The sequence below is a fragment of the Nannospalax galili genome, unplaced genomic scaffold (assembly GCF_000622305.1).
Source record: "Nannospalax galili isolate Female #2095 unplaced genomic scaffold, S.galili_v1.0 scaffold334, whole genome shotgun sequence".
Taxonomy (NCBI): domain Eukaryota; kingdom Metazoa; phylum Chordata; class Mammalia; order Rodentia; family Spalacidae; genus Nannospalax; species Nannospalax galili.
The window spans coordinates 1,666,653-1,681,756 of record NW_008336888.1 but is presented as its reverse complement, the minus strand read 5'-3'; the positions used below and the strand labels follow the sequence as shown (position 1 = coordinate 1,681,756).

Here is a 15,104-nt window from a genome sequence, read left to right as displayed (position 1 = left end):
GAATAAATAATGCCTGTTTGAGGAAGAGGGGCCTCCTAACAGATTTGATGATAATGCAGTTTGTAAGAGCTTGTCTTACATGAGATTTATAGTGAGGAACTCAGGTTTTCTTCTGCAGTGTGTCAAATGCCTGAGAATACCACTGTCATATTTTTGCAGATGCTTATTTTAAACATACATGTAAGGTTTTCTTTAAACATGTGTCGTAGTATTTTGGATTAATGTGAAAGTTCCTTTATTCTTCTCAAAGATAGAAATTAAGTCAGGAAAAAAGTCTTCCTTTAATCTTATTTTAACTTTCCTAACTTTAAGCACTGCTTGTTACTTTGTTGCTCAGTCTCATTGGCAGAAGGCTCCTGACCTATCTATATGCCTAAACTGATCAGTACACTTGGCTGGGTTGGCTGGTACTTTGGTCTGTTTCTGCTTTCCTTTAGGAAAATGAGTGTGGCAGCCTCTGTTTTCTGAAACCAAACCAGGCTCTGTGCAGCACAGTAAAAAAATTTAGCTAAAATGGAATATTAAGGGGGAAAGGAGTATATTGCTCCAGGCCATAAACAACTCACGGTCTGAGGCATGTGTGAGTAAATCTTACAAAGTGCTATAGGCAATTCAACATCAAAATTGCCATAGAAAAGTATTGTTGTTAGGCATTCTGTTGATAGTTCATATTGGTAGAATTGCTAGCAGATGGGAAAATAGATGAGTCAGAATACAGTATTAACAATCCATATTTTTTTAATCACAGGCTTCTAATAAGGTCTGTAGCGTCTGTGAGATTTGTTTAAACAGTTGCTAGGAAGAGTTTGTTTTCCTAGTAAACACAGTAAACCTTGTATGGGATTTTCTTGATTGGCTGTTTGACTAAATTTGAGGCTGTTTGCTTCATTATTTTGACATAGTGATTATTCCAATAACTCATAAATCCATTAAGTCTTGAAATGTTATCAATTTTATACATTTAAAGAGATGCATCTTAGCTCTGGAAATTAATTGAATATGTCAATGCTGTTGTAATGAAATGCTTCTTCCAATTATGTGGTTATTAAATAAATAATTTAAAATTTTTTTAAAAAAAACTTTGTAATGGGGCCAACAAGATGGCTCAGTGGGTAAAGGCCTTTGCTGCCAAGCCTGAGTTCAGTCCCTGGGACCCACTTAGTAGAATGAAAGAACCAACTTCTGCAAGTTGTCCTCTGACCTACACACACACACACACACACACACACACACACACACACACACACACACACAATGTACACACATACACAAATAAGAAAATGTTAAAAAAAAAACTTTCTATTCACATCTCTGTTACTTGTTTTTGATTAAAGCTTTTCAGAAAGCTGTCCTATAATTAAGACAATTTTTGACAAAATTAAATATAAAAACTAAGAGTTTTCTCTCAGAGATCTTAAAATTATTTTAGAAAGTAATTCAGTCTTTTCCCTTGAGTGTGATAATTTAGATTTTTATACAGAACTGAATGTGTAAACTTGAAGTTTGAATTTTACTGACACTGCTTCCTTATCAACAATCAGCAGTCTCAGTATTTCTCAGATTCAGGAGTAATTATAACTGTTAAAAGTTTGAACTGTAAAAATTATCTGTGGGTTGATTTAATCTTATTCTCCATCCTAATTTTCATGTCACAAGTTATTTGTGTTACCATTTTATGGTAGCAATGAAGTACTACTTTATGTATCATACTTGAGGGTTTCTTTTTCTCTTTTTTTAAAGATGCTGAGAACTTTAATACTTTTGGATATTGACATCAAACTTACCTTCTGGGTTGACTGTGGTAATCCAGGACTTTCATCACCAAACAAGATATTTATTCGAGCTAGAAGCTCAACTCTACATCAGACTGTACCAGTTTTGAAACAAAGGTTGACCCATTAGAGCTCAAACATTTAAAGTAACACTTTTGAGCTTCTTTCATTAAAACTTAGCAGATTTCCTTGAATAGTTTTAAAGTGGGACATGCCTTTGAAGGGTATATCTTGGCCCCAGTCCTTTCCTGAATTTCTTTGCTTTCTCTCCTCATTGAGGTGAGCAGCTTTCTTCCACCATACCTCTCCACTGTGATATTCTGCCTCACCACAGATCCAGAAACACAGAGCCAAGTGACCATGAACTACAGCCTCTGAAAACATAAACCAAAATGACCTCCCTTAAGTTGTTTTTCTCCGGTATTTTGTCACAGTGACAGAAAACTGACTAACACAGCCTCTGACTACAAATGCAAAGATTTGGGGATTCTTTTCTGTTTGTACACCATATGTTGTACAATGGAGGGTTAGGAATCCTTCTTTCCTATATAATTGTCACCTCCACCTCATCATGGCCTTCAGCTGTAGCTGAAATGCTGCTGATTTCCCTAAGTCCATGTATTTAGCTTAGATCCCCCTCCTCACCTCCCAAACCCCAGATAAGCAATCCATACCTGATGTTTCCACCTCGATGCTTTCCTCATACCTCAAATTCACTAGGACTAAAATAAATTCTATTTACTACCTGCCTTATTGATAATATCAAGCTCTACCCGGTTACCTGAGCTTCAAGCCAGAGTCCTCCTTAACCCTTCCTTTTTCTGACTCTCAGCCAGTCAGCAAAGAAAGCCCTCCCTAGTCTACTGCCAAACTGTGCAAATCCCTCTCTTCCTTTAAGTCTTCTCTCCCACTGGGCTGTTCCACTCTCACCTTCTCAATAGACTGTTGAAGTAACCTGGTCATGGATCTTTCTACCTGTTTTTCCCTTCTTATGACAATCCATTTTCTGTTTAAGATAGTTTTCTAAATTTCATATATGATCATTTCACAGCTAACATAGAAAGTTTGTAACAACACACTTAAGACCCTTCACCATATGGCTTAGCCCTCTTCTATCCCTCCTATCTTACCTTCTGTTCTTCCCCATAGGTCCTTGAGTCTCAGCAGCATGCTAGACATTTCCAAAGATGACACACGTTTGTGTGTGGTGTATACCTCTGATCATCCTGCTTACATTCCCCAGTATCCTGTTTCCAGTTTTCTTGGCTTGCTCATACTCCAGTGAGTTATCTGAGTGTGGCCCTGCCTTGCCAGCTAGATTGCAACTTTGTGAGAAGCATTTTATTCCTTGTCCATAGTACTTGGTCCATAGAAAATCTCAATAAGTACTTATTAAATATTTTATTTATTTTTTATGTGTTTTAGTGTATTGTCTGCACGTATGTAAGAGCGCCATGCCCAAAAAAGGGCACTGACTCCTCTGGAACTGGAGTTATAGATGGTTGTTAGCCACCATGTGGGTGCTAGGATTCAAACCCAGGTCTTTTGCAAGAGCAGTCAGTGCTTTTAACCGATGAGTTGCCTCTCCAGCCCCCTCAATAAATACTTTAATAAAAGAGTCCTCTAAGATTCCCTGATAGCCTATCCAAAGACATTAACTAAATTCCAACCTTATACAGCCCAAATCCAAAATCAGATTTAAAAGAAAATAAAGATTAAAAATGAAAGGAAAGAAAGAACTAAAATTTAAGTACTTTATTAATTTATCTTACAATAGAACATCTAGTTCTTTAATAATGCCAGATAATGGTTATCCAGCATAATAGGCTTGTTTTTCACAAATTTTATATATTGAAAAGATAAAATATCTCAGAGGACAGAATTTTTCTTCCTTCCCTGATTCAAGCCCATCATTGTAGTGCAACATTTATTAACTACCGGCAGTTTGCCCCAGTAAAGGAAGTGCAGAATATTCAAGGGAGTATCATTTGTCATCGTTGCTTGGGGTTTGGGGGTGGTCATTTTGTTTTTGTTTTTGAGACAAGGTCTCCCTGTAGCACCAGCTTACCTGGAACTCACTTTGAAGACCAAACTGGCCTCGATCTCACAGAAATTCCCTGCCTCTGCCTCCTGAGTGCTGGGTCTAAAGTTATGTGCCACCTTGCCCAGCTCACAGAAGTATCTTAATATGAGCAATTTTAAAGTAATGATAGTTGTTGGTTTTGTGTGTTATTTCATTGAGTCATTTGTTCTTAAGCCTGCCCATTTCATGTCATGATATTTAGCAGTGAGTTAGGTAGTTTCCAGAAATGGGTATAGTCTCTAAAGTCTAAATATTATTGGATTACTTACCTGGAGTAGGAATATGAAACTCAGACATAGCTTGGTTAGAAAAACACATTCTAGAATCAAATGCCAAATTCTAATGTTTAAGTTGTATGATGTAGAAATGTAGAGGTTGGGAAGATTAGTATGGGCTGAACTAGAAAAGATGTCTTGAAGAACATGGAAGGCGATGTGGATTCTTTAGAGATGCTGCTGGGCACATCTTCCTCAGGGAAGTGTGATTCCATGTCCATGCTGGCCCTTAAACTTCACATCACCTGTTTATAGAGTTCAGGAAGTTCTGAGTGTCCTTGTGCTTAGTTATCTCCACAATGATTTAAATAGAACTGAGTCTCAAACAGATGTGTGACTAGTACTTGGATTTAAAATTAATGAGGAAAATATATAATACTATGAACTATATGCAAATGTACATTACAGCCTAGTATAAAAAGCTAGGTGACTGGGCATTCAGAGGCTGAAGCAGGAGAATCTTGAGTTTGAGGCCAGACTGGGGTATAGACAGCGTTCAAGGCCAGCCTAGGGTTGTATAGCAAGACTCTGCCTAAAAATAAAACAGCAGGAAGGTTCCTTGTGATGTGCAGCTGAAGAGTAACAGGGTGAATTTCACACATGGCAGAGCTGCTTCTATCCTGAAGTGAGTTGGGCTCACCTTCCAAGTCCTCTTCACAGGAGCCCGAACACCCTTTCCGGTAATGCTGCTGTGCCTCAAAATATTTTTGGAACTTGTCTTTTGAATCTCCTTTCGAGGCTGTGACTCATTCTTCTCAGTAATCCTAGGAATCTTTTCTGGCTAAGAGGGAATTTGATTTGGGGAAGCAGGAGTCACTTGGGGCCAGGTATGGTGAGTAAAGTGGAGGATCAGCTTAGAAATGCTACTTTGGGTTACTATTTTGGGTGATTGTAAGTAATGACAGTGTTTTCTAGCTTTGACTCATAAAATAACCAGTTATCCTCTTAAAGAAAATGAGCTTCAGGTTTAAAAAGTAATGATAGTTGATGATCATTTTCAAATCAAGTCTTCCTTACCTCATATTTTTGCCCCCAAGTTGATGATGGGGCCCTGAAGTTCAAACTTAACTTGTCTGGTTCTCAGGGATCCCCACACCTGTCCTTCCTGCATCCCACCACAGAACCGTCCTCTGAGACTGTCCTTTTCAGATACTCCCTCACCTGAATGAGCACTGCTGAGGGGCCCTCCTTTTCAAAGACCAGTCTAGCCTCTACTCCTAGTAGGAGGTTTTGTTACCTGAGTGCCCTTGAGTTTATGGTGAGGCACCTGTCTTTGGGGGGTAGTTCTGTTTAGAAAAACAATAGATCTCATCCCCCCTGGAAACACATACATGAAAATTTTAACACATTTTACATGAGAAGCTTGTCAGGGGACTTGGGCATCTAACTGTAATCTCCAACATGCGGTTGGGCTGGGGTGGCCAGGGTCCTTTAGTCCTTCAGGGCTCACCCTTCTGACTCCTCTCTAGGCTTCTGAAGGGCCTGAAACATGCTTTCCGCTTTACTTACCCAGATGGGTCTGGGTGTGGAATATGTGATGATAGCATTCTGTAATTCATTGCTGTTCATTATATTTTTTTTCTTTTTAAAAAATTACCTGCCCTCCATTATTGCTATAAATGATTTTTTAAAGAAAAACATAGTTTTAGGGGTTTTTAATTTTATTTATTGGGGCATGCATACATGCTACAGCTTACATGAGGGACTTGCAGGAGTTGGTTCTATCATGTGGAACCATGTGGGTTCTAGGAGTTGAGCTCCTATCATCAAGCTTGGCAACAGGCACCTTTACCTGCTGAGCCCTCTCACTGGCCTAGTTTTAGGGTATTAAAACCCTAAAAGATAAAAGTTTACTGTATGAGGTGTATAGTACAGAGCATTCTATAGCCCCAGATGACATCCCTACACATGCTACTCAGGAGATAATCCTTAGCTTCCTGTTTTGATGCACAAGTAATAACAGCCAAGCTGTAGCTGCTGGTACATACAGAGCAGATTGTATTCCCACACAGGTGCCAGGATGCCTCTTTCCTGTTACACCAACAAGCAGTAAGGAATGTACTGTTGCGTCCCCTAAAGCCTGTGTAATCCAACTGTAATGTATCTTCTAAATTTTTCATGGTAATTTATTTTGTTTTCAACTAGCCACACTCAAAGCAGAACTTACACAGCTCAACTTGTATCAGATTTGGTTTATTTGAATCATAAAAACACTCGGGGTAGAAGTATTCTAGATAATGTAATTTTCAATTAAGTACTGAGATTTTGGGCATTTGCTAAAACAAAGAATGAAACTGTTCATTGAAGCCAATGCTCAGCCTTGCCCAATTCTTCAATGATCTCTGTTAGTGTTGGTGGTGGTTATAGCCCTCCAAATCTGGCAAAACACAAGAGATTGGAAAGCTATCTGAGGAGCAAAGCCTGCCCATCCACTTTGGACCTGGGTAAATTTGTCTTTGTCAGTCTCTAAACATCATTCACTCTTCCCTAACAGCAAAGGTGCTGGTTGCTCTGTTACAGATTTCTTGAGGGTCTTACAAGGTATAGCTTATGGGTTCTTCAGTGAAGGAATTCCTGTTTTCATTAGTAAGCCATGCTTCAAAGATGACAAAGAATTTCTCCAGATACTTATTCTAAAACCACTAGCCTTTAGCATACTGCAGATAATTTTACTGTATTAATATCTTTATGGGTTTTTTTCTCTATCTAGTTAAAAAATCTCAGTTTAGAAGAACTACAGATGCGATTGAAAGCACTGGACCCCATGATGGAACGGGAAATAGAAGAGCTTCGTCAAAGATACGCTGCGAAAAGACAGCCCATTCTGGATGCAATGGATGCTAAGAAAAGACGGCAGCAAAACTTTTGAGTCCAATTTCTTCTCTGTTTTAATAGTTACTCTGGAGACCAAGAAACCACTAAAAATTGAAGGAATAGTATTTTTTTTAATCCCTAAGATTATGCTCTACAACTTTGCAAAGGTCAAAAACTAATGATGAGACACACCTAGATAAATTCTTAAAAGGCAGAATTTACAGTTGTGTCCACTCTTTCATTTTTAAATGATGAGAACCATAGAAATGTGTTTTCTTTTTCTGTGTGCTATTATACCAGCAGTAAAACTGATCTAAAATTCAGGCTGTGTCTGGAGATTTTGAGAATCCAAAGCTGTTGTTTAATTGTACTGGCACTGAGGGGCTTTATGTTATGACATTCTTTATTCCTATGGAGAAGCCTATTTATTGTATCCCCTAGGTAGACTTATTTATTTATGCTATTTCACTTTTTTGTTTTTTAAAGACAAGATTGGGATAGTTTGGGTGAAGGTAGGGACATAGTAACAATAATGCACAACCAAATTGTGCATTAAGCAGGGCCTGTGGGGCACATTCCTTCATTTCCATGGCAGTTTCCAGTAGAAACAAAGCAATAATAGCAAGCGTGCCCAGTGGGCAGGCGTTTTTACACTGAAGCAGTAATTCCATTTTACCTTTTGAAATGTTAATGTCTTTATTTTGATATTTGGTACAAACAGAACTATATATATTTAGGTCAAATAGAGCTATAAGGTTTAAAACCAAAGAAATCAGTGAGTGAATTCTTGCACACACACAAAAAATGTAGTAAATATTTTTTTAAAGATGAAACCTGAAGACAAATATAATTTGCTAACATTGTTTTCTGTATAGGTCTGCAGTAATCACATTGAATTTATGCTGTGAAAATGTGTCCTGTGTCACGGGACTTTTTGTTGATTTCATTTATGTCCTGGGAATTGATAAACATCATGCATCTGAGAATAACGAAACAACAGAAACATTTGTACTAAACTGTGCAAGCCTTGGGGACGGGAAAAAAAAGGATTAAAAACATTAAAAAGAAACTCATTTCTAAGCTGAATGAATATTTGTGTAATTGAATCTGGGACCAGCTATTTCCTAAGCTACATATGGCCATCTTGACAGTGTTTGTTCTTTTTTGTGTTAATTACTATGTGTAAGTCGTAAAGACAAATAAATTTTACTGTGTCACCCAGCACATTTCATCTCTGTATCTTTTTCAAAAACCTATGATCTGGACTCTGTCTTTTCCAAGCAAGGAAGGACAGGCTGCTGGTGTAGCAGTAGCAGCCCTGAAACTTCAGTGGTTTTACATAGCACAGGTTAGTCCTCTTATGCCCCAGACCCACTTCTCATTGGCAGGGTGTTCTGCTCCTGTCATCCCACCCAGGAATGCACAGGTGAAACATTTGTGCTCCCCACAGCCAGGGGAAGGAGCTTTGTTGAGCCTCCCACTCACTCCAGCCAGCAGCAACATGGCAAGTGGACATAACTAGGTATTCCAGAGTGCAGCTTCCCGTGAGACTGGAGTGCACTGAGGTCCACCACAGAAGGCATGTTACCTGCAGAAAGCTTCCATTCTCTTTAAAGTGGCATTGTGCCCAAGGTAATGCCCCCAAATGACATTTGTCTCTGCTCTGTTGAGTTCCAGAGTGTTGGTATATAGTGTAGTTATATATAAATTACAGGATTGTAGTTGTATATAAATTAGAAGATTGTGAAAATAGTAATTAATATTGAAAAGTATATAAAGATTATTTTAAAAGAGGACATATAGCTAACAACTAACAAATTTATTTTGCACATACCAGAATTCTGTATTGTATATTAACAAGATGTGTCTAATTTACTGCCCCATCATCATTGGAGTCCATTTGGAACAGTCAGGTGAACTGTTGAATTCAAACACTACCCTGATTTCTTGATTGTTTTTCTTTTCACCAACCGAATACTTTGCCCAAGATAATAGAATCAAATGACTGATTTCTACCGTCTTAAGTAAAAACACCTACGCTACAAAGATGTTTTCCCTCCACTTGAGCCAGTTAACCATTTGCATTACCTGTATCAGTCTGAACAAGTCACCTTTGAATTATGTCGTGTTCCAATCACATTGATTTTTTTTGTAAGTAGACTTTACATGCTATTATATCTGTATCTATTTATAGATGCACAGATATACCCATACATTTAAGGGAATTAAGACCAATGAGTTGTTTTACTTTAGAGTTGTATGACATGAGTCAAAACATTTTAGCATAATCTTAAGACATTTTTTCCTATCTTCTCACTCCCTAGCCCTACCCCCCAAAAAGCTGTAAAGAAATCTTTAAGACTAGTTAAGCCTTGATTAATCAGCATACTTAGAAAAAGGAATTTTGCAGTTATTTCTATGAGCCTAAGAAGAAACCTTTGAACTTGCTTGCTAAGAACTTTCCAAAAACAAGTAAGTATACTTTCTGTACACCTCCATCCTTTAATAGATACAGTATTATGAATGTAATTGAAGCTAATGAGTTAAGGCTTCATCTCACTTAAAAGCTGCTTTGTTGTATACATCATCCTTCAGATGAGAGAGTTGTTTGACTTCATGAACTTAGATGACTCTGCAGACTTACAGTACATTATCACAGTTTATTTTAACATAAAATTGTTTTGTGTTCAAAATATGAGTTACTTTAGCCAGCATAAATTAGAAAAGAGAATATATTTAAATGGATTTGAAGATGACACCTGTTATTTAGGGACACTTGCATGTCCTGACACTGCTGAACGGGCTCACGTATGTTGCCTATGTGCTTTTATGTTACCTCTGCTTATTTACTAAATCACACTCCCAAGGTTTAACACCATCCTTTACCCACTGTCAAATACATATAGCTTCACCAACAAAAATTACATGTTACTAGGATATTTTTAACTTAGTCACAGGAACTCTTCAAATTAATGACACATTAGCATTCAATAGAAATTCTATTTTTGTTTCATATATGTTAAAGATTAATGATAAAATCCTAAAATTACTGATAATCCTACATGGACTATTTTAGGTAATTGGAGTTACTAAACCAGTAATAGGCATGGGTACTTAATGAGATATTTCATCAGAATGCTATTTTGATGAGACTAGGCACAAGAGACTAGGAATTGGGTCTAACCCTTTTCTTTGCTCTTTGAACCATACAATGAGACTTGAACCCAAGAAACCTATATGCCTTAGTTGGGGGCTCTGATCTCTCTGAGGGTAATTTGTCCCTAAAGAAATCAGCCAACTTCTCCCTTTTCCACATCCACACAAAACTACCTCGGCCATCCTTTTCCAACATCACAAGGAAAACCATAGGGCCAACTCACTTATTCCAACAACCTTGGAAAAGCAAGGTCAAATTCATGCTCTTTTCACAATTGGCCATATCACAAGCCAGATTCCCTACCACTACTCTCTTCACTTAATTAAACTTCCTAAATAAAAATTCTGAATGTTTTCTTCACTTTTCTTACAGAATATTGCTTCCCAAGTTGAGAGTGAACTCTGCCTCCTGGTATTCAAGACCTGCAGTGTGCCTCAGCTGACATACATGACCCATCTATTACTGCTTTACCTGAAACCATAACTTCATTTACCTTCTTTGAGGGCTGTAAAGTTCTTGAAAGCAGAGATGCTGTTTATGCATCCTGTTTCCTTACAGTGCTCACCAGTGTGTTAGATATAATTGAGGGCTGAAGTTTCATTATATCCAGCAGACTCATCATTTATAGATAGTGTCTCTTTAGTATCCAATCACTGAAACAACCATAACATGTACTTTTGATTATCTCAGAACTTCACAAGACACATATATTCCTTCTACTGAAAAATAAAAGAGTGAAAGAAAAGTCTTGAAGAGATTAAATGAAGTCACACAACTATTAATGTCAGTATGGGCTTTAAATTTCAGCTGCTCATCTCCAAACTCTTGAGTTTTCATTGGACCACATTGCCTAATAAGCACAGGAAGTCTGGCTCTAGAGTGCTGAACAAGGTCACTAAACCTGCCTACTAATGTATCATAGAGATAATTAAAAATTTGGAATTGGGGCTGGAGAGATGGTTCGACAGTTAAGAGCACTGGCTGCTCTTGCAGAAGACCTGGATTCCCAGCACCCACATGGGGGCCAACAACCATCTGTAACTCTAGTTCCAGGGGATCCAAACACCCTCTTCTGGCCTCTGCAGGCATTGCATGCACGTGATGCACTTACCTACATGCACACAAAACTCATACACATAAAATTTTAAAAAGTAAAAAAAAAGGATCATCATTAGCTGATTATTACCTTTTTAATGTTTAAAAAAAAAAAAAACCTGTTTTCTTCCTTGAGTACTGTGCTGTTTTGTAAGCTGTGGTGAACTCTCTTCTTTCCTTACCAGTTTTTCTTTGACAATGAATACTTAGAGAAACACTAAGAGCAGTGGAAGGAGCCTGGTCTCAGAAGTTAAATGATTTGGGTTCAAATCCCAGTTCATCCTTTCTTGTTCTGGGCAAAAACAACCAGTCAACTGAGCTGTGTTTAAATTTATTTGTAATAATGCAGTAATATGATGATCAAATGTCCCAATACATGTAAAATATTTCACAAAGTTCCCAGCACAGGACACGTGGCTGTTAGAAAATAAGCATGTAACCCTTTTCAGTTTAGTGAATTATTTTTGCAAGAATAAAAAAAGACACTGTTCATTGATAAGCAAGTTTATTATTCTTTCTAAAGTGAATTAGACTCTCCCAGAAACCAGATATGCTTTCCCTTAAAAGCCCGCTTTATTCCTGGATAGGGATTCATACTGAGGGAAAACTATCATGTTCAATTTTTTAAAGTATTTCCTTTGCACATAAAACAGTTGTCTTAAATTAAAGCTTAAATTTTTAGAGTCTCTTTAGGATTATTTTCCTATTGTAGGGGTTATTGTTAAGGTAGTATCTATAGCCTGATTTGTAAAATCCATCAGCAAATTTCTAATTTATGCCTCTAAAAGGTGTGGATTTTTGTTTTGTTTTGTTTTTTCCATTTAACATTCTTGGTCATTAAAGATCTAAGACATGTAACTGACTAGATCTCAATTTACTTTGGTTCCAGGAAACTCAAAATCAAGTTTGTATTTTGATAGCCATATTAGATTCTATAATCTGCACATCTACATTTCCCTGATCCTATATTTATGGAAATTGAAAACTTTTTTAAGAAGAAATATCTGGAAGTGTGGGTTCTTTCTCTATACTTAGAAGGATCTGGTTCTCTGTTGTGCGAGCCTTATATTTTTCTCCCAAGGGTTCTTGTGAGGATCAAATATGATAATATGTATCATGGTGATATATTCAGATCCTGGACCTAGAATACTGCTGGATTCTCCATATGGGTTCGTGCCACTTAGGGGAAGCGAAGTGCTAGGGTCTAAGATCTCAAGGGATAAGTCATTTCTGTCCTTTTCTGGAAGGAACCAGGATGGGGATCACCATAATCCCCTTGGCCCTCACACCTCCTGCCCTCATGACCTCCTCACATCACAGCTATACAAGCACTGCCTCAGGTTGACTAGGCAGACAGCTTCCAGCCCCAGGTCAACCAATAGGGCAGCCTGCCTCAAAACTGATAGATAGATAGATAGATAGATAGATAGATAGATAGATAGATAGATAGATAGATAGATAGATAGATGATAGATAGATATCTGGAACCTCATGCATGCTAGGCAAACACTCTAGCACTGAGCTGTATTCCCAGCCCCTATTTTCCCTTTTGTGGTCATACTTATAAGCCATTTCATGTTCTTAATGGAAAGAGAAGGATATAAAGAACAAAAGAAGAGGAAGGAAAAAGGAAATGCTCTTTTTAGCCTAATACAAATGACAATTTAAGCCAAAAATTAAAAATAGTGTCATACTACGCATTTCCTTTTCATGAGAAAGCACCAAAAGCTAATGAGTTCCAAAATTTCTGTTGTAGAAAACCCAGTTTCTTCCATGTTTAAACCTCAAAACTATTTGTCCTTCAAATTCGGATAGGATTCGCCAAGGTCAACTGGAATTAGTTGAGTGGAAACTAAATAAAACCTGAGACTAGAGCTCTCAGTTTTTCAATAGCCTCCAGAGTTTGAAATGCTCCAGTGTACACAGCGCTCTGGAGGGGACAGTCTTGCAGCTGTGCATTCCCCAGGCTTTCTGTTGATTCCATGACAGCTCTCTGCTATTGAAAAAGAAAATATTCTTGGCAAGACTATTCAAATGAGAAGACATCACTGCACTTGAAACAGAAGACTAGGATTCACTATGGAGACCAGGCTGGCCTCGAACTCAAGTTCATGAATTTGTTCTCTGTTGACCTTTCAAAAATTATTTATTTTGAAGTTTATTTTTAAAAATATACTGGCTAGGAGCTGGAGAGATGGCTCAGTGGTTAAGAGCAGTGACTGCTCTTGCAGAGGACCTGGGTTCGATTCCCAGGCCCACATGGCAGTTACATACCGTCCTTAACTCCAGTTCCAGGGGAATCCAAAGCCCTCTTCTGACCTTTGTGGCATTGCATGACACTGGTGCACTGACATGCAGGCAATACACTCATACACATAAAATAAAAATAATAAACTTTTAAAAATATATATACCAGCTAATGACAGCAATCACTTTAGAAGCCTCGAACATGGTCTTTAGTAACAGAGCCTGATGTTAATGGACTACTGAGCCTATGCCATAAAATGCTGTTTCAAAGCTTTTCAATTTTGAGGACAAATTAATTGCTAAAGCAAATGGTGATTTGGGTTTTTTAATTTGACAGTCCAAAACCATTTTAATTTCACATAAACCTAATGGGTTGTTGCGTTTCTTAATCTTTTTATTTTGTTTATTTATATGTGTCTGTGTATGTATATGCACAAATGTGTGTGCAGGTGCCTACGGAAGCCAGAAAAGGATGTCAGGACCCCTGGAACTACAGTTACAAGTGGTTGCGAGCCTCCTGGTGTGAGTACTGGGAACTGAACCTGGGTCCTCTGCAATATCAGCCACTGCACTTACCCACCGAGCCCCTTCTTCAGCCCCTAGTTTGTTTACTCTTATTTGACTAATCCTGATGCTTTGTCTAAGCTCCTGATATGATCCAAAGCAGAAGTAGCACATGTACACAAACTACGTATCAATTTATCATTTATCCACAGTGCACAGTTCTAACGTGGCAGGAAAGATAAATCCTTGCCTTGACCAACTTGAAGTAAATTGATTTCTTCTGTCTTGAGGTTATAACAGGTAAGAAAGCTTATTTCTATTACAGGTTAGGAGGTTATCTTTGAAGCTTACCACTAACTTGCTGTATGATTGTGGGCAAGTTGTTCAAGTCTCACTTTCTTTATCAAGAGCAGAAAACTATCTCGTATGACTATGAAAAGTTAATGAAACCCCCAGAATACTACCTGGCTATTTCTTTTGTTGACCAACAAACATCTAGAGCACCAACTGTATACCAGCTTCTATGCTAACTGTGGATTCAAAAACAAAGTTGACACAGTTCCTGCCCAACAACTGGTGCTCATTAAAGTCTGGAGTATGGTCATGATTGCAGCAAGAGAAATCATCCAATGGTATTAAGACGTGAAGAAGGCTTCACCGAAGACATAATCACTCTCATCTTGAGGTATGGGAAGTCAGAGAAGGGGAAGGGCAATTTGGGAAGGACAGAGCACAAAGCAGGGCACAGAGATAAGAAAAATTAATAGGCTTTCTAGTGTCTGAGTTCATTACACAATAAAAGCATTTAAAGAAAACACACTGGAGATTCTTTATCTCGACATCTGTTCCATAATTTAGGAGAGGTTATGGAATCATGTGGTCTGTTTTGCTACTGTTTTTCTCAATTCATTCAATGTTTTCTAGATAAATCATACCCAAGTAATATCTGGCCTGCTTCCTGGTGCCAGGGTCTACTATCATGCTCAGCTGGCCTCATTTCTGTTCTTTCATTTAATAAATATCTAGAAACAGTGATGTCTTCAGAGGCTTGCTGAGGTTAGGTGCTGGAAGAATGGGGGTAGAGAGAAGTGGACAGGCAGCTGGAGGAGCACCTGAAGAAGCAGTCTGCATCCCACTCCCCCAACCCGTTTGCTCAC

At 38.1% G+C, this 15,104-nt stretch overlaps 1 protein-coding gene across 1 annotated transcript in view; it reads left to right on the top strand.

Moving 5' to 3' along the window:
- The window catches only part of Stk3 (serine/threonine kinase 3), a 321,762-nt gene extending 313,787 nt beyond the window's left edge, over window positions 1–7,975 (top strand). The window contains exon 11 of the mRNA XM_008831545.2: window positions 6,841–7,975. Coding sequence (XP_008829767.1) covers window positions 6,841–6,999 — 159 coding nt within the window. The 3' untranslated portion in view covers window positions 7,000–7,975. The remainder of the gene's footprint in view (window positions 1–6,840) is intronic.
- Window positions 7,976–15,104: the final 7,129 nt, after the last annotated feature.